The following is a 25,321-nucleotide window of genomic DNA, read 5'->3' as shown; positions in this document are numbered from 1 at the left end:
TTCAATGCATAAATGTTGGGACATGACTCAAGCAGATGGCACTCTGAAGGAGTTGGATGGCTGCTCTGATGGGCAGAGTCAGCATGGATGGGGACCGTGCACATGGAAATCAGGCTGCCTGGACTTCCTGCTGCCTTGCTGCATAGGACTTGAATTTCTAGAACGGTGAATATTTGAACAAAGCAAATTACAGTTTTCCCTCCACTTATATTATAGTTGTGTTCCTAAAAAATTCTTTGTATGCAAAATACTTTGTATTAAGTATTTGTATTAAGCCTGGAACTGAATCAGGCTCTGAATCACTGAATCAGGTTGCAGTGATTACAAACGGGTGCCTCACCTGTGATCACTGTCCAGCAGGGCATTTGAAAGTCACATGTGACGCAGGATAGTTCTTTCTTGGTGCAGGACTGTCCACTGGATCGTAAGACTCCTAGCATTCCTGACCCTGCTGATTAAATACCAGAAGGCCCTTAGTTGTTTTGACAATAAAAATCTCTCCCACAGCATTCCAGGGCACTCCCTGCGGAGTGACAAAGAGTCCAAGCGAGAAGCATGGGTTCCCGGTGTCACATGCCCCTCACGCCCCTCCTTTGTCCTTAGAATTCTTTAGCTTTAAGAGTTTGGGCTAAGCAAGAGATGGAGGGGAATTAACGTGATGCGTGACCTCCACAGAATTCTTGGTTCTTCCCTCCTTAAATGATTATAGAGTTTTCCCCTGCCTTTTCTACGTAAATTTCCCCAATTCCTTCTTTCCTCACTGAATTGTAAGTTCTTGAGTTAATTCACCAGACGTACAGGTACTGCAGTTCCCCTTAGTATCCAGCCCGCATACAAACTAAATCTGTTCCTTAAAGCTGCTTCCAGACCAATGCTTATAATCACTTGGTTCAGATTTGTATTTTAAACATGAAGTAGAACATAATGAGGATCCTGAAAGAAACCCCTCAGTTATTCTGGGTGATCTGTGTGGCCTTTATAGTGATCATTTGGGTGCCAAAGCTTTCCTTGTTTCTTCCCAGGAGACTATTCTCCTTTGCTCTGTGACCTTGGGCAAGTCACTTAACATTGGCAGGTTCCATTTCGTCATGATTAGAATACATATGAGACATGATAAATGTGAAACTCTAAAATACTGTAAAGTGTAAGGTCCATAGTTGGTACAGGACTATGGCTGACTATAGAAGACTTTCGCATTTGGGAATAATAAGGATTTCTTATGCTCAAAATAAGGGCACTTGAAGAAACTTACTCCTCTAGTATTTCTTTGAAGTGTTATTTTAACCATTCAGACCATAGGTCCTCTTACATTTAACTCTTATTTCATGTTTAGTTTTTCCTCTTCTATCTTTTCATGCCTAAGGGCAACAGGCAAGTTTAGGGTGGATAGAAACAGTGTGGAAGAAAAGAATTAGACATAGGGCCCCGGTGGTTATGTTCTGAGTGGCAGGAGAATAAAGAATTGCAGTCAATTTTTAGGGAACCGTTTCAGGGTCTTTTCGTTCTCTCCTTTTTCACTCATCTCAACTGCACTTGAAGCGGCGCTGTGAATTGTGAAACACTGCATGTGTTTCTGGGCAGTGATACTGAAAAGACAGTAAGTTATCCTCAGTTTGCTTTCATCGGTAGAGGTTGTAAATTGGCTTCCAATTTGATCAGGGAGATCCATGAAGGTTAAGAGTAACCCAGGATGGCTCAGAAAATATAATTCACAATATAAATGGATGAACTTTAGGGTACATGGGTCTGTTTGAGTTGTGGTTTTCTCAAGATATATGCCCAGTAGTGGGCTTGCTGGGTCATATGGTGTAGTTAACATGTTTCATTTTTTTAAGGAACCTCCATACTGTTCTCTGTAGTGGCTGTATCAATTTGCATTCCCACCAACAGTGTAGGAGGATTCCCTTTTCTCCACAACCCTCTCCAGCATTTACTGTTTGTAGATTTTTGGTTGATGGCTATTCTGACTGTGTGGGATGATAGCTCACTATAGTTTTGATGTGGAATCTGGACAGATGTTACCAGTGAACCTATTTGTAGAGCAGCGGTAGAGGGACAGACATTGAGAACAGATTTGTGGACGCAGTGGGGACAGCAGAGGGTGGGGTGAATTGGGAGAATAGCAGTGATACATAGACACGACCATGTGTAAAGTAGATAGCTATTGGGAAGCGACTGCGTAGCGCGGGGAGCTCAACGGGATGGTCTGCGATGACCGAGAGGGATGGGATGGATGCCCAGCGTGGGAGGCAGACTCAGGAGGGAGGGGGTATATGTATATGTATAGCTGATTCACCTTGTTGTACAACAGAAACCAACACAACATTGTAAAGCAATTATCCTCCAATTAAAAAAAGAAAACTTGACACCTGAACTCACCCATCAACTATGAGTTTTTCCTGGATTCAAGTTTCGATTAAATCATTCCTGCAGTGGGTATGAAAGGGGAGAGAGCAGGGTTATCCATTGTAGATTTCAATGATGAAATGAAATATATGAATTCTTTATTCATTTACGGTTAAGAAAAATAAAAATATTGAATAGCAAACACTGTTAAGGTGTTTTTCCACTTCAACAATGTTTCTCTTTAAGAGAATGTGCAATGGGTTGCAGTCCTAAGCTTAAGATGTTGCAAAACAGATGCACAGAAGATGGACTGTGTTCAGATAACTGCCAGGTTGGGTCTATATTTTCGTTAGTTTATCTCACTGCCCATCATCACTACTCTTCTCCCAACCCCTTGGACCCTCCCCACAAAGTAAGTGTCATAGTAGACCAGCAAGTTTTGTTAGAACACATCTTTTTTGTTTTGTAATGTGGTAAGTAAATTGCAGGGAGTTTTGCTTGATGTTTCTGCCTGTCTTCAAACATGAGAAAAAAATGTCAGTCTTAAAAACTGACTCACCGGCCTTCAGCTGTAACAGGAAAATGAAGCAGCAGTTCTGTGAATTGCGGAGAGGTCTTGGAACTAACCAGCCCTGCCAGGAAAAGCTTGGTCCTCTGCTTTTGTTTTAGAGTCATTGTCTTCCTTAACTTGTGATACTGAAAATTCACAGTTTTCAGTTTTCTTTTATATTCTTTAGGTTCACTTTAAGGGCTAAAGTCTTTCTTTCCAGACCTTGCTTTTTGCTCATTCAACAGAAGAATTCAAACCTCTGAATTCTAATGTCACGTGAATGAATTTTTCAATTATGGCTTTTCCTGGATATATCAAGGAAGATTAAACAGGTTTAAACAGGCTTTCTGGAGAAATCAACTGAAGCATTGATATTCTATTCTCCCAGATTGCCATTGGAGTATTTTCCTGCACATTTGGGTTATTAAAAACTAGTTTTCTAAATCCAAGACTGGAACTTAGAGCACTTTTCTCTCTAGATGAATGGAACTTTATACAAAGATTCCATCTCAGAGTATGAAAAAAGCACAGGCGAGTTTTAGCAGGGCCTCCCGTTCTTCCTGGGGTCCAGCGAGGAGAATCAGGCATTAGAGCATCTCAGTGTGCTGGAGCACACAGCCCATGCCCCTGGGGAGAGGTTGGGGGAGTGGTGTGCCCGCAGCCTCGGTTCCCCAGGAAGCGGTCTGCTCTCCAAAGCTGGGGGAGGGAGAGGTGTCTCTTGGCTGTCTAAGGTGGCACACAGCTGCAGCCTGCACCCAGCATGTGTGATTTTGCTGTGGGCCAGGGGTCAGCGGCACACTTTCTGTAAGAAGTCAGTTGTAAATGCTTTCATCTTTGTGGTCAGTAGCAGCCCCTCCATGCCAAGTATTCACTGTCACTGCTGCACGGATGCAACTGCGGGCTGTACTTGACAGTAGGAGAGGCTGGGTGTAGTGGAGCTGTCCTTTGTCCACGTGTGGTTTAATGAGCCTCCTTCTTACTGGAAGACCTGGGTGTAGCCCGGGCCTTAAGGCAAGAGGGAGCATCTGGGGGCCTGGTTCCCATCTACATGAAGGGTGACCCGATACTTAGAGACTGGGCCTCCCAAAGCACTTGTGGTATACAGGCCACAGTGTGGGGCTTCCCAGGGAAAGTAAGTTACATTTCACTTGTGACATTGGAAGACTAGATTCACACTATAGCTCATGGCACAAGACGGACTGTCACAGTTAAGGCCTGTGTTTGGGGACAGTCAGGTAAACGGATGGATAGAAGTGCTTAACAAAATGTATAGAACATGCAAGGGTGAGATTCCCAGTCTTTCTTGAGTCTGAAGTGCATATACTCGTGCCCTGGTGGTGGCCAGCCAGGATCTACCGGCCGGAACTCACTGGAAAGAAGTTCTCATTAAATGGAAGCAGTCTGAACATGTGCACATGCACACACACACACGCGTGTATCTGCGTACATATAGAGATGCACACATATGCGTGCATTTGTTCAGAGAATATCGGGACTTTGTGGGATTGCCTTTCTCCATTACAGCTCTTCACCTTCCCTCCCTCTGTTCCTGATGGAGAAAAACAGAATTCTGTTGAGCTTGAACCCTGCCTCAAGCTCAAGATTGTGGGGAGAAATATCAATAACCTCAGATATGCAGATGACACCACCCTTATGGCAGAAAGTGAAAAGGAACTAAAGAGCCTCTTGATGAAAGTGAAAGAGGAGAGTGAAAAAGTTGGCTTAAAGCTCAACATTAGAAAACTAAGATCATGGCATCTGGTTCCATCACCTCATGGCAAATAAATGGGGAAACAGTGGAAACAGTGACAGACTTTATTTTTGGGGGGGTCTCCAAAGTCACTGCAGATGGTGACTGCAGCCATGAAATTAAAAGACACTTGCACCTTGGAAGGAAAGTTATGACCAACCTAGACAGCACATTAAAAAACATAGACATTACTTTGCCAACAAAGGTCTGTCTAGTCAGAGCTATGATTTTTCCAGTAGTCATGCATGGATGTAAGAGGTGGTCCATAAAGAAAGCTGAGCGGTGAAGAATTGATGCTTTTGAACTGTGGTGTTGAAGAAGACTCTTGAGAGTCCCTTGGACTGCAAGCAGATCCAACCAGTCAGTCCTAAAGGAAATCAGTCCTGAATATTCATTGGAAGGACTGATGCTGAAGCTGAAACTCCAATACTTTGGCCACCTGATGTGAAAAGCTGACTCATTGGAAAAGGCTCTGATGCTGGGAAAGACTGAAGGCGGGAGGAGAAGGGGACGACAGAGGATGAGATGGTTGGACGGCATCACTGACTCAATGGACGTGAGTTTGAGTAAACTCTGAGAGTTGGTGATGGACAGGGAGGCCTGGCGTGCTGCGATTCATGGGGTCGCAAAGAGTCAGATACAACTGAGCGACTGAACTGAACTGAATCCCACCTTCCTGCCTTATTGGCAGTTTTGCTCAGTCTCCTTGGCCCCTCCCTTAGAGATCTGTCTCTCCTTTACTTTTTTCTTTTTTTTTTATGAAATATAGCTGGTTACAATGTGTTAGTTTTTTGTTATAGCAAAATGATTCAATTATACATACATATATTCATTTTCATATCCTCTTTCATTATGGTTTATCACAGGATATTGAATATAGTTCCCTGTGCTATACAGTAGGACCTTATTATTTATCTATTTTGTATATAGTAGTATATATCTGCTAAATGTAGTCTCCCAGTTTATCCCTCCCCCCCCTTTCCGCTTTGGTAACCATAGATTTGGTTTCTATGTCTGTGAGTCTGTTTCTCTGTCATATTTTAGATTCCAGTTATAAGTGATGTCATGATATTTGTCATTCTCTGACTTTCTTTGCTTAGTATGATAATCTCTAGGTCCATCCATGTTGGTGCAAATGGCATTATTTTTTTCTTTTTTATGTGTGAATCTCTCCTTTTCTAAAAGCTTCCTGCTGTTTCCTTCAAAGATGCTCACAGTATCCTCATTCTAAATCAATAGCCACTTATTTGAGTACATTTCCTCATAACAACATGTTAGTCATTTTCTTCAGAAAAGTTAGGTGGTCACACAGGCTAAGAAATTCAGTAGCAGTCAGTTCACTGCACTTTTTAAATAATTAATCTGTTTCTTTTTCCCCTCTGAATTCTACTTATTTCAACTTTGTTGTCACTTTCCAAAACACCTCATCACAATATCCTGTAGGTCTTAACAAATGGGATGGGCAGGTTAACCTATTTAATGAAGTCCTATCAGATTTTCAGTGATTTAAGGAAGCAAAGCCCTAGCAAAGTTAGTCTAAAACTGCCAGTTTGTGCTTCTCCTTTTCATGTATGCACATATACACACACATTTCTGTGATTTCATGCTTCATTCAAAATTACAAGTTTAACAAATAACAAATGGGAAATGAGAAATAAGCCAGGGTGTCTGTTTGGTGCGGAGCTCTGGAAACATAATGGTAATAAACTAAGGTTTATTGAGGCAGACTTCAGAGTTTACCAGAGTAGGGTAGCATCTGTATGTCTGTGTCCGGTTAATATTCATTGGAAGTTAACAGACTCTAGGGGTCAGTTGGTCCCTGCCTGCTTGTTACTGTTCTGGCGTCAAGCAAGCCTGGCATTTCGAGGTCACCTATATCCACTTTCAAAATCCATCCTGCTTTGTGGAAGACAGCCTTTGTTTTTTCTTTGGCATCACTGTGGCCCACCTGAAGCAACACTTTAGACGTGGAAAAACCCAGATCACTCTGACGCTTTTGGAGTTTGTTCTCTGTTGCTCTGAGACTGGGAGAGAAAAGGTGGCCGTCGACACAGATGCCTGCCCTCCGGAGGTTCTTGTGGCCCAGGCATCTGCCTTTCTTCAGGATGTCAGCTGAGGCCAGAACCCTCCTGGCACGGGTCTCTGGGACGATACATGCCATGCAGGGACTCTGGATTTCCATGAAGTTCGTGTGGTCTTTCTTCCCCTCCCTCTCCCAAGCCTTCTGTTTCCTCTTCGCTTCCATAATAGCATAGCTTTGTTATCTCTCAGGAGCCGGCACTGCCTGGAACCGAGTTCTACAACTTGGAGGTCTGCAAGAGAAAGGAAATTAGAAAATAGTGATTAACTACAGATAATGGTTTTTTAAAAACTTTTTTTTTTTAATGCAAACTTGAGTTCAAAGGAAAAGCTTTAAATTTGGGAGGAAGAAGATAGGTACTTACTTTCCTTAAAGAAATTCAAAATTTTCTAGAACACATAAATTATAAAATGATACTTATAAAATAATTTTCTGCAATGTGTTCAATAAAACATCGACTTACAAAAGGATTTCCATGCGTACCCACCATTCATCCGCCTTTACTCACTTACTATTTACATCAGTGAAGCAGGCATCATGCGGGGACCTGTGATAGGTGAAAGATTGAGGGATGTCAAGATAAATCTGATATAATTTTTCATTTCAAGTTTAAAATCTAATAGCTGAAGTGAGTCCTATCTTCAAGTCAGTGTAACACAAGAAAGTAAGTGGCGTATGTTGGCAGATAATTTTCATCTGGTAAGATCAGGGACAATATCAGACACTATCAGAGATAGAATTATGTCAGTCTGTAAAACATCTCATTTTCCATTTGCAGCAACATAGATGGACCTAGAGAGTGTCAGGCTGGGTGAAGTAAGTCAGACCGAGATGGAGAAATATCCTATGACACCCCTTATATGTGGAAAAAGAAGTGATACAAATGAACTTACTTACAAAACAGAAAGAGACTCACAGACTTAGAGAATGGACTTATGGTTGCCAGGGGGGAAAGGATAGTTAGGGAGTTTGGGATGGGTCATGTACACACTACTATATTTAAAACGGACCACCAACAAGGCCTATTGTATAGCATATGGAACTCTGCCCATTGTGATGTGGCAGCCTGGATGGGAGGGGAGAGAAAAGAAAATCTCATTTTTCTCTTAACATTGTATAAAATTTCCTTTTTTGGTAAAGTGTTCAAATCTTTACCTCAGTTAAAAAATTCAGTTGTTTATTATTATTAATGAATTTTGAAAATCGTTAAATATTCTTGATACAAGTACCTTATCAGACATGTGATTTGCAAATATTTTCTTGTCATATGAATCTTTTTATTCTTTTTTTTTTTTTGGTGGTATAGTTGAAGAGCAAATTTTAACTCCAGTTTTATTTTATGAATTATGCTTTTGTGACCAAACCCAAGTAACAAAGGTTTTCTCTTATGTTATCTTCTAGAAGCATAAAGGTTTCTAAAGGTTTTAAAAACTTTTGGGTTTCCCATTTAGCTCTATGACCCATTTTAAGTTAATTTTTTGTGTATAGCGTAGAAGTTGTTTCTGTTTTCGTTTTTTGTGTATAGTGTAGAAGTTGTTTCTGTTTTTGTTTTTATTTATATTTGTTTTGATTATGGTTCTTGTTTGTTCCAGCACTATTTATTGAAAAGATTATTCTCTCCCTGTTGAATCCCTCTGCACCTTTGTTGAAAATGGATTGACATTATGTTTGTGGGTTTACTCTTGGACTCTCTTCTGTTTCATTGGTCTGTGTGCCTATTTGATGATAATGATAATACTATATATTGCTTTCACTGTAGTTCTACAAATCTTGAATGTAGGTGACAAGTGTTCTGATTTCCCTTTTCCCGTCGTTCTTTTGGCTATTTTAGGTTTTCTGTATTTCCATGTGAACTTTATAAAGCCTGTCAATTTCTACAGAGAAATCTGACTTTAATTTTGATTGAGATTGCAGTAAGTCTATAGATCAATTTGAGGAGAATTGACATCTTAAAGTATTGAAGCTTTAAATCCATGTCCAAGTCCTATTAATTATAACTAATACAACCTTTCCCATAATTAATTAATTCATTTTTCCTCAATGAATCAATGTAAGTCCCCATTTACAAACACTTAAGAAAGCTAATATTTTTGCTGAATTTATGATTTTAAAAGTTTGACTGGACACTGGCATTTTCCTCGAAGAATTCTATACTGGATACAAATGGGAAAGTGTGAGTCATTTAATAGACTTCAGAGATTAAATAGACTTCAGACAATAAATAGAGTTGTATCAGTTGTTTATTGAATAAGGAAGTCTAGGGATCAGTTGAGGTGGAGGTTCAACCTTTCTGCATTAGGCAAACCACATTCCCCTGAGAAGATAGCCTTTTTTGAGTCCATACATAGATGCTTTATGGGCCGGCATGTGCCCTAGTAGACTTCGATTTTATAGCTCTACTGAAATACAAATAACCTATTAAGCAAAAACTGGGTAATTTTTGCTTTACTGTAAGAGCTTTTGCAGGATTTCCTAGTGTCTCAGACAGTAAAGAATCCACCTGCAGTGCAGGAGACCCGGGTTCCATCCCTGGGTCAGGAAGATCCTCTGGAGAAGGGAATGACTACCCACTCCAGTATTCTTGCCTGGAGAATCTCATGGACGGAGGAGCCTGGTGGGCTCCGAATATAGTCCATGGGGTCATGAAGAGTCAGACACAACTGAGAGGCTACACACACACACACACACACACACGAGCTTTTGAATGGAAATTGGAAGCAGAAATGAAAACTCTCTTGCCCATTCAACAAAGAAAATAAAAGCCAAAATATTAAATGGCATCTTCTTTTTAAAGAAATGAAAGTAGATACAGTGAAATGCAAGACCTAATTCCTTTCTGTCATTTGTAATTTTTTTTAAGGGGATGAAAGCTCGGTGGATTTGCTCATAACAGAGTCTGTTCAGGAGATTATTGGGTATCATAATTAATCCCAGTCAGTGGTAAAGAAAGAGGGTAATGTTCTTAGAAAGTGAGTGAATAGTACGCCTTCGAGGAAGGAAGGCTTCCTGGCTGGTATACTCCTCTTGGAAAGGAAAAGCTTCACCTGGCTAAGATGACAGATGTTGAAATCCCTGTCCAACCCCAGTGGCATGAAGCATTGATCGCAGGCGTGTAGTTGGCTTGTCTGCTGTCAGGGATTAGATACTGAACTGCTGAGGACCTTCATCTCCGGTGCAGGGGGAGCTTCAGCGGTATTGGCTATGAGAGCCCCACCACATGAAGCTCACCACAAGCCAGCCAGTGTGAAAGTGAGACAATAACAGCTCTTGTCTTTCCAAAGCTCATGGTTAACATGGGCTTTCAGGTTACAGGTCTGTGCCTGTCATCCTGTGAGAGGTCTTTGAGGACCCTTGTCCTGACAGTTGTTTTTACAGCATTTAGAGAGTGTGAAGTGCTCTGACTGCTGGCTCTTGGATCTGCTCAAGGAATTTATCTGATGATGAAGAGTGTCTTGAGTAAATTGGACAGGGTGAGGTAGAAAGCTAATCCAAAATGCCTTCAGCTGGATGATGGTGGTGATGATTGCTAATAGCGATCATAATAAAAGCGTGACTGTAGAATTTATTGTAGCTCGACCTGGCTAGGATACTTGGAAATTGTCTTTACATGCCATAAGGAAATCTCAGTTAAATGGGAGTCTTAGCTTCTACTTCCTTGGATAGTTTTAAAATAGAATGAATTATTGACTCTATTCAATAAATTCTAATGTATTCTAATATACCAGCCAATAGATAATTTAAAATGTGACTTATGTTTAATATTGCTAATATATCCCTTTTCTATTGGCTATATAGCAGGTGTTTTTAATGTGTGTTAACTATCTATATTTTATATACATCTTAGTGTATTTGGTCTGCTATTCTTGTCAATATTATTAGTGAACTTTTAGAGAACCTTGCTTTTGGGTTTTTTTTTCAGTCTTTATTTTGTGGGACACTATTGCATATAGGTCTATGTGTTCTTTAATGAAAACTTTGACTCGGGACATAATTTCCAACATTTTTATGATAAAAATATAATCCACTTATTTTATCATGTGCTGTTTCAGGAGTACATTAAGAGGGCACAGAGGATGATCTCCAGTGTGAAAGTGTGAAGCTTTATTTTGTTTTAATTTGCTTGGTGAGTGGGTAAAGAATAAAGTGTAAATGAATCAGTAGGCGGGTGGTCATGGGGGAAAGAGCATGGAACGAGGCGTCAGGAGGCCAGGTTTGGAGTTCTTGTTGTTTGGTCGCGAAGTCGTGTCTGGCTCCTTGCAGCCCCATGGACTGTAGCACATCATGCTTCCCTGTCCTTGTAGTTCTCAGTAATTAGCTGTGTGATTTTGGAGAAGTTACTTGACCTCACTGAGCTTCATTTTTCTTATCTATAAAATGTGGTGTTTTATTGGCATTTCTCAGATTCCCTCTCAGCTCTCAAATCCTTGGATCCTCTGTTTCATTGGAAACCCTACTTATGGCTCTCCAATTCAAAGCTGTTTGTAGGGAAGTCAGGAAACAGTCGTCTTAAAGTTAGACAGTGAAAACAAATGGAACACAAAACAGTAACTGTTCAAATGGACCTTGTGGCATGAAAGCCATCATGATGTGAGTCTTAGTGTAGAGAAGTATACTGTGAAAGGAGAAAAATCTAAGAATGTTAATAATTATTCATCCAAAGGCCAGTCACTCCCATCAGAATGTAATAAATTGGATTTATGATCTGCTTTTCATTCTATACCAAAGAGGTTAAAGCGGAGCTGGTTCCAGGGCCCCACGAGGAAGAAGGCCAGTTCCACTTCAGGAAAAGCCTTGTCAGGAGGAACCGTAGAGCTCTTTAAGGCCCATCCACGTGGAGAAGGACTGGGTTGGACACCAGCCAGAGAGACTGCCTGATAATCCCAGAGATCCTGTGCGTGCCTCTGTCTGGCTATTATTGAATTTTTGGAGCTGGAAAGAGGCAAGACAAAAGAAATTAAAAAAACAGTACAAGGAGGCAGTAGAATAACGTTTTCTCCTTTCATGACTGAGTGTCAATGGCTGGGTAATAATTACAGAAAACAGAGACCAGAGGTGTGGGGGGGCACAGAGGTTGCTGGTCGTGTTCCGGCAGATCATCACAGCGCAGAGAGGCACACAGGGGTTGGAACACAAAGGCAGAGCCTCAGAGCACAGCAGAAGGGGGGGCTCATCTGTTAATCACTTTGAAAGTCAGACATAGCAATACAGCCACAGCAGCCTCCTCAAAAGTTTGTAATAAAGTGTACACTGCACTTCTGCAGTTTGGTGCTAAAAGATACAGGGTCTCTGCAGCTTTGTTATTATTATTGTTGTTCAGTTGCTAAGTCGTGTCTGACTCTTTGTGACCCCATGGACCGCAGCATGCCAGGCTCCTCTGTCTTCTTCTGTCTCCAAAGTTTGCTCAAATTCATGTCCATTGAGTCTGTGATGCTATCCAACCATCTTATTCTCTGTTACCCTCTTCTCCTCTTGTTCTTTAATGAAAACTTTGACTAGGGACATAATTTCCCAGCCTCAGGGTCTTTTCCAATGAGTTGGCTCTTCGTATCAGGTGGCCAAAGTATTGGAGCTTCAGCCTCAGCCGGACCTTTGTCAGCAAAGTGATGTCTCTGTTTTTTTAATACACTGTCTAGATTTGTCGTAGCTTTCCTTCCAAGAAGCAAGTGTTTTTTAATTTCAGGGCTGCAGTCACTGTCTGCAGTGATTTTGGAGCCCAAGAAGATAAAATCTGTCCTTGCTTCCACTTTTTCCACATCTATTTGCCATGAAGTGGTGGGACCAGATGCCATGATCTTAGTATTTTTTCATGTTGCATTTCAAGATAGCTTTTTCACTCTTCTCTTTCACCCTCATCAAGAGGGTTCCTCTTCACTTTCTGCCATTAGAGTGGTACCATCTGCATGTATGTAGCTTATTTTTGATATAAAAATACAGACTTTAAAAATTATTTATCCAGGTTACATGAAGAATAGTAATCTGAGAAGCACAAAGCAGACTTGTGACACATGTCACTGAATGGATAAAGGATAGATTTCTATTAGAGAACATGGGAGAGCTGCTTTTTGCTTGCATTCTGTTTTACAGAGTCTTTCCTGGACATCTGCTAATTTAATAAAAAAAAGAAATGAGCCTCTGAGCGATGATCAGGTGTCACTCATAATTTTAGCTTATCCTTATAGATAATATGATAGGGGTCACTTGTGTGATTGAGTGAGCTTCACCAAAATCAGTATATACCTCAACATCAATATATACCTCAAACTCATAAACCGCATGTTAGTTTTAAAACAGAAAATAATGTTCTTTATCTTTCTGGCTTACTTCACTCTGTATAATGGGGGGTTAATAAAAATAAATGAAAAATAAAATAAAACAGAAAATAGAAGGTTCACCTGCAGTGGTATCCTCTGCCTGCACAGCAGACATTTCAGCCTGTCTCTTGTTTAGATGATTATTGTTTGAGCAGATGTGACAGTTCCCGTCTGTGATTGTTATCCTTTGCTCAAAACAACCAGTAACTTTTGATAGAAGTAGCTTTCCTTCTTTCTAAACCCATGGACCTTTTCGAAAATTTGATTCTTTTTTTGCTTTTTCTGAAGTTTGCCTTTACTTTGAAATTCCCAAGTACTTTAAAAAACGATGTTATCTTTTTAGAGCAGTTTTAGTTTCACAGCAAAATTATGGGGAAGTACCAGAGATTTCCCATACGCTTCTTGCCGCCCCCCACATGCCCAGCCTCCCCCATTAAGAGCACCTCTACCGGAGTGGCTCATCTGTTACAGTTGATAAACCCGGTTTTATCAACCGGGAGAAGGAAATGGCAGCCCACTCTAGTATCCTTGCCTAGAGAATTCCATGGACAGAGGAGCCTCGTGGGCTACAGCCCATGGGGTCGCAAAGAGTCAGACACAACTTAACAACTACAACAACATGGTGTCATACGGAATAGTTTCCTTGCCCACAAATCCTCTGTATTCCATGTGTTCATCCCTCCTTTCCCGCCCCCCATTCCCCACTGTGGCCCCATCTGAGTCCCTTCCTTCATAAACACTGGGGTGCAGTGTGTAATCGTAGGAAGTTATTTCCTCATTGTCACTTTTCCCATTTCTAGCCCAGTGCCTGTCCTCAAAAGTGATATGTAGCTGCATAAGAATTTAATTGCTGCTCTGCACCTCAGTTGGTTAAAAAGAACTCTAGCTTGCAAAACCATTTCAAATATTCCATGCTGAGTGACTGAGATTTGTTTGCTGTTTTAAGCCTCCCCTCATCTACAAACACATTTTTCTGTATCTCGTTCTGCCAACAGAGAGGTTCAGGCAGACCTGTTTACCTTCTGAGGGAAAGACTTCATCAGCTTTCTCCTCACTCCTCTCAGAGAGCGGAGGAAGGGGGGAACAGAACAGAAAACGGGGCTGGCAGGCGGCGAAGGAGAGGCTGCCAGAATTGATAGCGAGAGACCGAGTCGGGGGCCAGAGAAAGAGCGGGCATCTCCTCTGTGCTCTCGCTTCTGTTAATCTGAAACCATAGCTTCTTTTTATCACCGTTGCCTTTCAAGTGCTTTCTCCAAGGCATCCAAGTTGAGCTTGTTTATAAGCGTATTAGAGTCCAAGGATATTGAGAAGCCAGGGCCTGAAAACAAGGTATTTGTCCTCTGTCTTTATCATCCTGGGTGGCCTCCCCAGGAAGCTGAGAGGGCAGACAGCTGCGTGACCCTGGCTGTGCCTAGCGTCTGTCCCAGAGAGTGAGAGGTTTCTCTTGCAGGAAGCCTGCTGCACAGGCCTCGGTGTGGTCAGCATCCAAGATGATGTCTCGAGATGGCCAGGCTGTGCCAGCACCAACATCACTCACTGACCATGATGAAGGGGGTTTCAGTCCTCTTCTTTCACAGAAAGAAGGGGAGATCCTTGATTTTGATACATTCTTCCTAAAATCTCTTGGACTGTGTTTGAATTGAGAGCAATGTAGATATATTCCCTGTATATCTAGGAAGGGATATCTTTAGCCAGATTGAAGTTTAACTCCACCATGCACTGGGGCTTTCCAGGGATTGCTAGTGGTAAAGAATCCACCTGCCAATGCAGAAGACACAAGAGATGTGGGTTTGACCCCTGGGTTGGGCAGATCCCTTGGAGAAGGGAATGGCTACCCACTCCAGTATTCTTGCCTGGAGAAGCCCATGGACAGAGGAAGCTGGCGGGCTATAGTCTGCAGGGCCACAGAGAGTCGTACATGACTGAGTGCACAGATAGTGCACCACAGTGTGCTGATCAAGACCAGACCAAGACATGAGGTTGGGCTTATAATTTGGCTACCCTTACAGTGGAAAACAGACGGGTTCCAAATAGGAAAAGGAGTACGTCAAGGCTGTATATTGTCACCCTGCTTATTTAACTGATATGCAGAGTACATCATGAGAAACGCTGGGCTGGAGGAAGCACAAGCTGGAATCAAGATTGCCAGGAGAAATATCAATAACCTCAGATATGCAGATGACACCACCCTTACGGCAGAAAGTGAAGAAGAACTAAAGAGCCTCTTGATGAAAGTGAAAGAGGAGAGTGAAAAAGTTGGCTGAAAGCTCAACATTCAGAAAACTAAGATCATGGCATCCAGTCCCATCACTTCACAGCAAATAGATGGGGAAACATTGGAAACAGTGGGTGACTTTATTTTTTGGGGCTCCAAAATCACTGCAGATGGTGATTGCAGCCATGAAATTAGAAGAAGCTTACTCCTTGGAAGGAAAGTTATGACCAACCTAGATAGCATATTAAAAAGCAGAGACATTCCTTTGCCAACAAAGGTCCGTCTAGTCAAGGCTATGAATTTTCCAGTAGTCATGTATGGATGTGAGAGTTGGACTATAAAGAAAGCTGAGCACTGAAGAATTGATGCTTTTGAACTGTTGTGTTGGAGAAGACTCTTGAGAGTCCCTTGGACTTCAAGGAGATCCAACCAGTCCATCCTAAAGGATCAGTCCTGGGTGTTCATTGGAGGGACTGATGTTGAAGCTGAAACTCCAGTACTTTGGCTACCTGATGCGATGAGCTGACTGTTTGGAAAAGACCCTGATACTGGGAAGGATTGAGGGCAGGAGGAGAAGGGGACGACAGAGGATGAGATGGTTGGATGGCATCACCGACTCAATGGACATGAGTTTGGGTAGGCTCCTGGAGTTGGTGATGGACGGGGAGGCCTGGCGTGCTGCAGTTCATGGGGTTGCAGAGTTGGACACAACTGAGTGACTGAACTGAACTGAACTGAACTGAACTCAAAGTGGAAGGTCATTATATTAGATCCCACTTTCCTTTAGGAGGCACATTACTGACTGACTAATCTTACTTGAATATTCCCCTGAGTGGGGTGGAGGTGGTGTCTCATCTCACCCCACCCCATATTACTCATTAAAGTATTCCTTCTACTTATATCAGTTAGAAATCATTTGGACTGCAAATAGTAATGACAACAACATAGAGTTGTTTTTTAAACTGGCTTATTTTTTCTCACATTGTTGGAAGTCCAGAGAATAAGCAGCCTCTGGGGTTATTTCTGAGATTCAATAATATCAAGGCTGATTAGTGCAGTTTCATAACCTTTCTCTCATGGTTGCAAGATGGCTGCTGAGTCACTAGTCATCTTGTCTGCATTCCAGTAAAGAAGAAGAAGGAAGAGAAAGGGATAGCAGCGAAATCAGGAAAACAAAAGATTACACTGAAACCATGGAAAGAGATTTTTCTTATGTGACTTGGCCAGAATTGTGTCAGGTGGTCACTCTGACCTAAGGGAGTTGGAGAAACCAGGCTTGGGAATGGTGTTGGATCAGAGATGAGTTCTGATAAGTGCAGTTTTATTTATTTCATTGTATTCCTAGTAACATTTTAGTGCCTTTTATAGCCTGATCGTAAACCTAGCCGTAGGAATGCCAATAAGTTAGTTAAATTATAGTAATAACACATGGGATTACTATGTGCCATGCATTTACTCAGTTAATCCTCATAATAATGCAGAGCGTGTATGTGATTCATATTCCATTTTACAGATTAGGAAATGCAGGCCCAGAGGCTCAGTAGCTTGCTCAAGGTTGAGAGCTTGCTCTAGGAAGTGGCAGAGTCTGCATTCAAACCTGAACCCACTGGGCTTTAGAGTTTTTCTCTAAATCGTCCTGAGGAGGTGGCATTTACATTAGGAGCTGAGTGACGAGAAGCATCTTGCCGTGGAAAGACAGAGAATGTTCCTGGCAGAAAAAAAACAGTAAGAGAAAATTCCCTAAGGGAAGGAAGACCTTGGCTGTTTTAGAGGAACTGAGAAGAGATTAGCAGGCCTGGTGCTTGCCAGGGGAGAGTGATAGAAAGTGAGATGGATCAGATGGTTGGGGACAGAAATGCCGGCCTCAAAGTCAGAGGCAAGAATTTGCATTTTGTGGTATTGGTGGTGGGATTCGTGTGTCTTCGCTTCAGTCGCCATAACCTTTTCCCTGTTGTATAATGAGACATGTAATACTTGCTTTGACTACTTCATGGGGTTCAGGTAAGGATCAAATGATGGAATGTGTGTGACAGTAAATTGTTCTGTGTGAAATTGTTTATAAAATTAGAGATAGTAAAGGCCACAGAGTAAGTATTTCTTAGCAAGAAGTTTGTCTTATAAATGCTCTGTGAATTACACTAAAAACAACTGAACTTGTGACTGGACAGAACAAACGGTTCATTAGCAAATGCAACGTTTAAAAAATACCTGATGTGTTTTACATGTTCTGTGGGAGTGCCGCTTCCAATTAGAACAGAGACTAGGTTATGGCTGATTATCTTTCTCACTGTTGCAAGGACAGAAGAGAGGATGCATGTAAAATCATATGTTTTAAGAGCTATAGTGGAGACCTCTGGACACAAAGACGTCTAAAGGAACTCAGTTCCAGGAGGGAAGAGATCTTCGTAGTGAGTGAGCAAAGCCCAAAAGTCACTTCTTCCCTTTGTATGTGTCTCTTCCTGAGTCTTTGCACTGCTGGGCAGACGATGACACCCGCCCAAATAGAGGGGCTTTAGGGGGAGAGGAGACACTATGGAGGTCGGAAGCTGTCAAAGGCTGAATTGCAGAGCTGGTTCTGCATGTCTGACAACTCTCTCCCTTGGGATTTTGCTCACAAAGGCTCTAAAGTAGACAGCAATTCCTGTAATCCCGTGGTGTTTATCCTAAAGCCCTCTTGAGAGAGGGACCTGTAATATACACAGGGCGGATCTCCTCAAAGCATTTGGAACCAGTGGTAACCTTAAACTGATTAAAATTACAGCTCAGCCCAGACCCACTTCAGCTCCTTAATGGATTGAAGTGATCTGTACCTCATTTCAGCCACCAGACAGAAGGCTTGCTCTTCTTGGGGAACTTACTATTTATTCCTGTTTCCTAGGGTTCTTTAAAACATAATGTCTGCCATACGACGAAAAATTGTGAGATTTGTAAACGAACAGGAGGATATAACCCATAAGCAATTGACTGTTTTTTGATCAATATTAGCAGATGCACTGATAGCAGTGATGTTGGCGCTAAGAGACAAAAACTTTAAATGACAACAATAAATATGTTAAAGAAGAGAGACAAAATGGGTAAAGGGTGAATAATAGCAACAGAGAAATAGAACCTTTAAAAAGAACCAGTTGGACATTCTTGATATGAAAAAACACAGTATCAGAATTGAAGCATTCCCCGGGTGGACGCAATAAGGACTGGACACATAGAAGAAAAGTGAATCTGAAGAGAGGATAGTAGAAATTCTCTAAACTGAAGCACAAAGGGTGAGGGTTGGGGAGAAGTAAAGCATATTGTGAAGGACACTTGGGACAATGTCAAATGGTTGTGTTATTGGAGTTCCAGAAGAAGAGAGAGAAATTGGGACAGAAAACATATTTGAACAAAAAATGGATAAGACTACCCCAAAACTGATGAAATACATACACCCATAGATTCAAGAAGCTCAGTAAACCTTAAGCAAAATAGTGAAAGTCTCTCAGTCATGTCCGACTCTTTGCAACCCCATGGACTATATAGTCCATGGAATTCTCCGGGCCAGAATACTGGAGTGGGTAGCCTTTCCCTTCTCTAAGGGATCTCCCAACCCAGGGATTGATCCCAGGTCTCCCACATTGCAGGTGGATTCTTTACCAACTGAGCCACAATACAGAATAAATAGAAATAAAATCACAATCTAGGCATTTCATAATTAAGCTTCTAAAAACAAAAGATAAAGAAAAATGTATTAAAATCAGTTAGAGAGGAAAAACATTATACTTAGAAGAATATCAATAAGGATTATAAATAATTTTCCATCAGAATCAAGAATACAGATAACAATGAAATGACAGCTTTAAAAGGATTATAAAGACAATAAAAACTGCCAGCCGAGTCCTCTGCCCAGTAATCATATTCATCCAAGATGAAAGTGAATGAAAGACACATTCAGAAAGAAATATGAGGGAATTTGTTGCCAGCAGATCCATAGTACAAGAAATGCTGAAGAAATACCAAAGGAGGTTGGCAAAACCGCCTAGAGTGATCTGTTATAGCTACATTGCCTTGTAGGGAGGATAAGGCACACCAGAAAGGATAAAGGTAAAAGTCTACTTGTTTAACTTTAAAAAAGTTGTTGACTTTTTTTGATTTATGTGAGCTTGATCTTGTGAAATTTATTAAAGTTCAGCATTTTATAAGTCAGTGTTTTTAAAAGGTGACAAAAAGTTATTTTCACTTACCATTTTCGTAAATGATTGAAAAATACTATAAGGATTTTATAATAACTTTTGTGGGATATAAATGTGAAGAAGTAATATATATGACAATAGTGGTATGATAAGGAATGAAGGGAGAATTACACTCACATGTTAGTTACATTGTTCTGACGTTGTAAAATACTAACTCAAGGCAGATAGTTATATAAGGTATTTCTTAAAAGATAATGGAGGAGAAATGGAATAATAATTTTTTAATTAATGACACTTTAACTTAATGGTAATTAACCATCCACTGAAAATCTAATTTTACACCTCATGGTGTTTTCCCAACAAAAGTTGCTATATAACACTGTGTAATGGTCGCATTCTGTTTTCCATATAATGTTTTCCTGGTATTGTTTTGGAGTAAAAAATTACAAACAGCTGATGAAGCTGAAGCTCTGTTTATCCTAATATGGTGAGGTATGAAGCTGTAAGTCTCCTCAAAGTGTTGGATGAGCTGGAACGTTGCAGTTATGTAATACTTCAGGACTGGAAGGTCACGGTCCCTACTCTACCCTGGGGTGAAAGGGAAGTATTCGGATCCCTCACCAAACAAGCGAGAACTCTTCCAAATGTGCTTATCCCAAAAATGCTGTCTGACTTCTTTGCCAAAAAAAACAGTTGACTGTTGCAATTAAAGGATTTTTGGGGTGGGTTGTCTCAGATGAGACCAGTGTGTTACGCAGATGTTCATGACCTGCATTTCACATCTAATCGCCCTGCTCTCAGCAGAAGTTTATGATGATCTCTTCTCTGAGATTCCACCAGTATTCCCTTTGCATGAGTAAGAAACTGTAGTAAATGAAAACAGTCCTTGCTAATCCTAAATACATATGTTCCTTATCATCTAAGATTCACTTAATAGTTCCCAGATTTCTCACTTCTTCACATACTTGCGGTGCTGAGGTATATCTGCGTGTTTGCTTAATTTCTAAGATAAATTATTCTATTCCATGCAGCCATTGAGATGGTATGTCTGTGTTGGCATGGAAGAGATATCTATGACATGGTTTTGAGTGGCGAAAACAAAGCATCTCGTAGAACAATATGATGTGATACAGATGGGAAAGACCTTCAGTTTCTGCCTTATAAATTGTGTGTTACTTAAACTTTTATCCTTATAATACACCATCTTATAAATTTTAAAAACAGGCTGTGTCTTATTAAGACTGTAAAATTTTTATGTCAGTCATACTTAATTTTTAAAGAATAAACCTAAAAAAAATCTGTTAGTTTTGGTAGCCCGTCAGGCTCCTCTGTCCATGGGATTTTCCAGGCAAGAATACTGGAGTGGGTTGCCATTTCCTTCTCCCTCCAAAAAAAATCTATAACTAGAGAAAGTTTGGGGCATCTATATATATTTTTTTCTGAACAGTGTACAGAGGGCAGTAGGGTTTGTGAGCAGTGGTAATCGAATACGGTTTCAAGAAGTAGATGTCTTATAATTCTATGAATTTGCTAATGGTTTTCAGTATTGGTCTTGATGCAAAAGGGAAAGACTTGACAGCCTAAAAGCAATATAGGAAGCAATAGCTGTCTTGATATCCTGTGTTGATTTCATATGCATTTCAATCACTAGAATGTCTCTGTCATGTCAAGCTATAAAGAACTCAGTGAAGAACTCTTATGACCTAGTTATCAAACAAAACTACCTCAAATTATTTTTATTACACAGCACAGAAGAAAAAAATTAAAGTGGATATCTTAGATTTTTCTGAAATGCTCTGAGTTTTGAAAATAAGTTGACTAACTCAGTGTAAACCTAGAACTGCTTCTAGTCAGGTACAATGTCAGGATCAATGATCTAATTCTGGAAATTTCTACTAAAGGTGATTGACGAATCTAGGACTCCAAGCAGAGCCAGCTTCCCCCCCGCCCTCTTGTGACATTTACAGAAGCTAACTTTTACTATATGTGTTTTGATTAATATAAGCAAATTCTTACTTTATGAGTGTGTAAAAGTCACAGAAAGTATTTTTGTGATAATTTCCACATGGCCACAAAGTCATTGTGAATTAGAGAGGGTGAAAAGGGTGGGGCCATCTGACTGGGGGTTACTCCCTCAAACCTCTCTCCGTCACACTAACACCTTCTCTCCATCAGTTTCAAACTTTTGTGTGATTCATCACATGAGACACTGGTTTCCATTGACCGATAGTTAATGCTTTTCTTTCCTCAGAAAGTCCATCCCTCGCTGCCGAAGAATCAACAGGATGCTCTCCAATGAGTCCCTTCAGTCCCCGGCGTTCAGCCGCTCCAACTCGCAAGCCTCCGTAGACAGTGCCTCCATGGAGGATTTCTGGCGGGAGATAGAAAGCATCAAAGAGAACAGCCTGGGCGCTCAGGAGGAACAGACACCTGCCGAGGCCAAGCCCCTGGATGGTGAGATGCCAGATTGGTCCCCGCCGTGCAGCCTTTGACATGCTGTCTTGTTCTGTTGGCAGGTAGACGTCCTTCCACGAGTAGCCTGACTAGTGAATCAATAGACTTTGGTGTGCCAGCTTCCTGCTCCCGCTCGTTTGTATCTGCTGCTCTGGCTCAGGGTGGCTTCTGCTCAGCGGGTGACACGACCTGAAGGGGGGCTGTCAACCATCCAGATTGATCCCTGACATATCACCGTTTAGGGAGGCCGTACCTGGCTGTGGATTAGAATCATGATTGTCTAGCAGATTGACTATTCTAATTTTGAGGTTTTTACATCTGCATACTTGACTACTAATTACCAAAGAAAGATACAGAAAAAAAAATTGCCAGCATAATTCTAGAGAAAAAAATATTTGACTTTGAAGCACTTACTAGTATTAATGTGTTTAGAGAATGGATAATCCATACTTCACAAGATAAATGCCATGTCAGATAGGTCAGTTATACTAGTTTCCAGTGAAATTAAACAAGGAGATTGAGGAACCAAAACAGTATTTGTGTTGTTGTTTAGTCTCTTGGTCATGTCCGATTCTTTGCGACCCCATGGACTGCATGCAGCACGCCAGGCTTCCCTGTCCTTCCCTATCTCCTGGAATTTGCTCTAACTCCTGTCCATTGAATCCATGATGCCATACAACCATCTTGTCCTCTGTTACCCCTTCTCCTCCTGCCCTCAATCTTTATTGCCCTTAATTTTCTAAAAGAGCAAAATTACTCACCTGAGATTAAAAGCATGGGACAAGGAGGACCTATTTTATAGCACAGTGAACTCTGCTCAATGTTACGTGGCAGCCTGGATGGGAGGGGGGTTTGGGGAAGAATGAATACATGGATGTACATGACTGAGTCCCTTTGCTGTCTACTTGAAATTGTTACAACATTGTTAATTGGCTATCAGTTCAATTCAGCTGCTCAGTCGTGTCCGACTCTTTGCGACCCCATGAATCACAGCACGCCAGGCCTCCCTGTTCATCACCAACTCCCGGAGTTTACTCAAACTCATGTCCATCGAGTCGGTGATGCCATCCAGCCATCTCATCCTCTGTCGTTCCTTTCTCCTCCTGCCGCCAATCCCTCCTAGCATTAGGGTCTTTTCCAATGAGTCAACTCTTTGCATGAGATGGCCAAAGTATTGGAGTTTCAGCTTCAGCATCAGTCCTTCCAATGAACACTCAGGACTGATCTCCTTTAGGATGGACTGGTTGGATCTCCTTGCAGTCCAAGGGACTCTCAGGAGTCTTCTCCAACACCACAGCTCTAAAGCATCAATTCTTCAGTGCTCAGCTTTCTTCACAGTCCAGCTCTCACATCCATACATGACCAATGGAAAAACCATAGCCTTGACTAGATGAACCTTTGTTGGTAAAGTAATGTCTCTGCTTTTTAATATGCTATCTAGGTTGGTCATAACTTTCCTTCCAAGGAGTAAGCATCTTAATTTCATGGCTGCAATCACCATCTGCAGTGATTTTGGAGCCCGAAAAATGAAGTCTGACACTGCTTCCACTGTTTCCCCATCTAATTCCCATGAAGTGATGGGACCAGATGGCATGATCTTAGTTTTCTGAATGTTGAGCTTTCAGCCAACTTTTTCACTCTCCTCTTTCACCTCCATCAAGAGGCTTTTTAGTTCCTCTTCACTTTCTGCCATAAGGGTGGTGTCATCTGCATATCTGAGGCTATTGATATTTCTCCCGGCAAACTTGATTCCAGCTTGTGCTTCTTCCAGCCCAGCGTTTCTCATGATGTACTCTGCATATAAGTTAAATAAGCAGGGTGACAATATACAGCCTTGACGTACTCCTTTTCCTATTTGGAACCAATCTGTTGGTCCATGTCCAGTTCTAACTGTTGTTTCCTGACCTGCATATAGGTTTCTCAAGAGGTGGGTCAGGTGGTCTGGTATTCCCATCTCTTTCAGAATTTTCCACAGTTTATTGTGATCCACACAGTCAAAGGCTTTGGTATAGTCAGTAAAGCAGAAATAGATGTTTTTCTGGAACTCTCTTGCTTTTTTGATGATCCAGCGGATGTTGGCAATTTGATCTCTGGTTCCTCTGCCTTTTCTAAAACCAGCTTGAACACCTGGAATTTCGTGGTTCACGTATTGCTGAAGCCTTGCTTGGAGAATTTTGAGCATTACTTTACTAGCATGTGAGATGAGTGCAATTGTGCAGTAGTTTGAACGTTCTTTGGGATTGCCTTTCTTTGGGATTGGAATGAAAACTGACCTTTTCCAGTCCTGTGGCCACTGCTGAGTTTTCCAAATTTTTTGGCATATTGAGTGCAGCACTTTCACAGCATCATCTTTTAGGATTTGAAATAGCTCAACTGGAATTCCATCACCTCCACTAGCTTTGTTTGTAGTGATGCTTTCAAAGGCCCACCTGATTTCACATTCCAGGATGTCTGGCTCTAGGTGACTGATCACACCATCTTGATTATCTGGGTCGTGAAGATCCTTTTTGTACAGTTCTTCTGTGTATTCTTGCCACCTCTTCTTAATATCTTCTGCTTCTGTTAGGTCCATACCATTTCTGTCCTTTATGGAACCCATCTTTGCATGAAATGTTCCCTTGGTCTAGTCCAGTACAAAATGGGCTTCCCTGGTGACTTGGATGGTAAAGAATCCTCCTGCAATGTGGGGGACCTGGGTTTGATCCCGGTGTTGGGAAGATCCCCTAGAGAAGAGATAGGCTACCCACTCCAATATTCTTGCCTGGAGAGTTCCATAGACAGAGGAGCCTGGCAAGCTACAGCCCACGGGATCGCAAAGAGTTGGACATGACTGCTAAACAGAGATATTGGATAAAGGACCCACTCTACTCCAGTATGACCTCATTTCAGCTTAGATCCTCATTACACCTGCAAAGACTCTATTTCCAAAGAAGTTTACATTCACCCGAATTGGTGGTTAGAACTTCCACGTATCTTCCAGGGACCCAGTTCGACCCATAATGGCAATATTCTGTTGTATGAATATGCCATAATTTGTCTGTTCATTTAACTGTTAGTGAACTTGTGGATTGTTAACAGCTTTGGCCATTATGAATAAGGCTGCTGTGAACAATTTTGTGAAAGTCTTTTGGTGGAGATGTATTTTTATTTCTCTTGGAAGTATGCATTTTTCATAGAATATGTGTAATTATGTACATAAGAAACTGCAACTCTTTTTCCAATGCAGCTGTACCATTTCACATTCCTCCCTGCAGTGTCTGACAGCAAGTCTAGTTGCTTCATGTCCTTGAACATTTTGATGCTTTAAGACTTTTACTTGAATGGTTCTAGCAACATGTGGAGGTATCTCACTGTGGTTGTAATTACATTTCACTGATGACTAATGATGTCAAACACTTTTTCTAGTGCTTATTCTCCTCCATCCCTCTATCTGGCTTTGTAAAATCTTT

At 41.3% G+C, this 25,321-nt stretch overlaps 1 protein-coding gene across 3 annotated transcripts in view; it reads left to right on the top strand.

The window, feature by feature from the left end:
• ARHGAP28 (Rho GTPase activating protein 28) overlaps positions 1 to 25,321 on the top strand; it is a 135,558-nt gene that overhangs the window by 55,506 nt on the left and 54,731 nt on the right. For all 3 annotated transcript variants that reach the window (XM_070452671.1, XM_070452670.1, XM_070452672.1), the window contains exon 2: positions 21,670 to 21,872. In XM_070452671.1, coding sequence (XP_070308772.1) covers positions 21,670 to 21,872 — 203 coding nt within the window. The remainder of the gene's footprint in view (positions 1 to 21,669; positions 21,873 to 25,321) is intronic.

Source organism: Odocoileus virginianus, chromosome 22 (assembly GCF_023699985.2).
Source record: "Odocoileus virginianus isolate 20LAN1187 ecotype Illinois chromosome 22, Ovbor_1.2, whole genome shotgun sequence".
NCBI lineage: Eukaryota > Metazoa > Chordata > Mammalia > Artiodactyla > Cervidae > Odocoileus > Odocoileus virginianus.
Note: the sequence above shows the minus strand (reverse complement) of the source record. Positions and strands in the feature narration are given on the sequence as shown.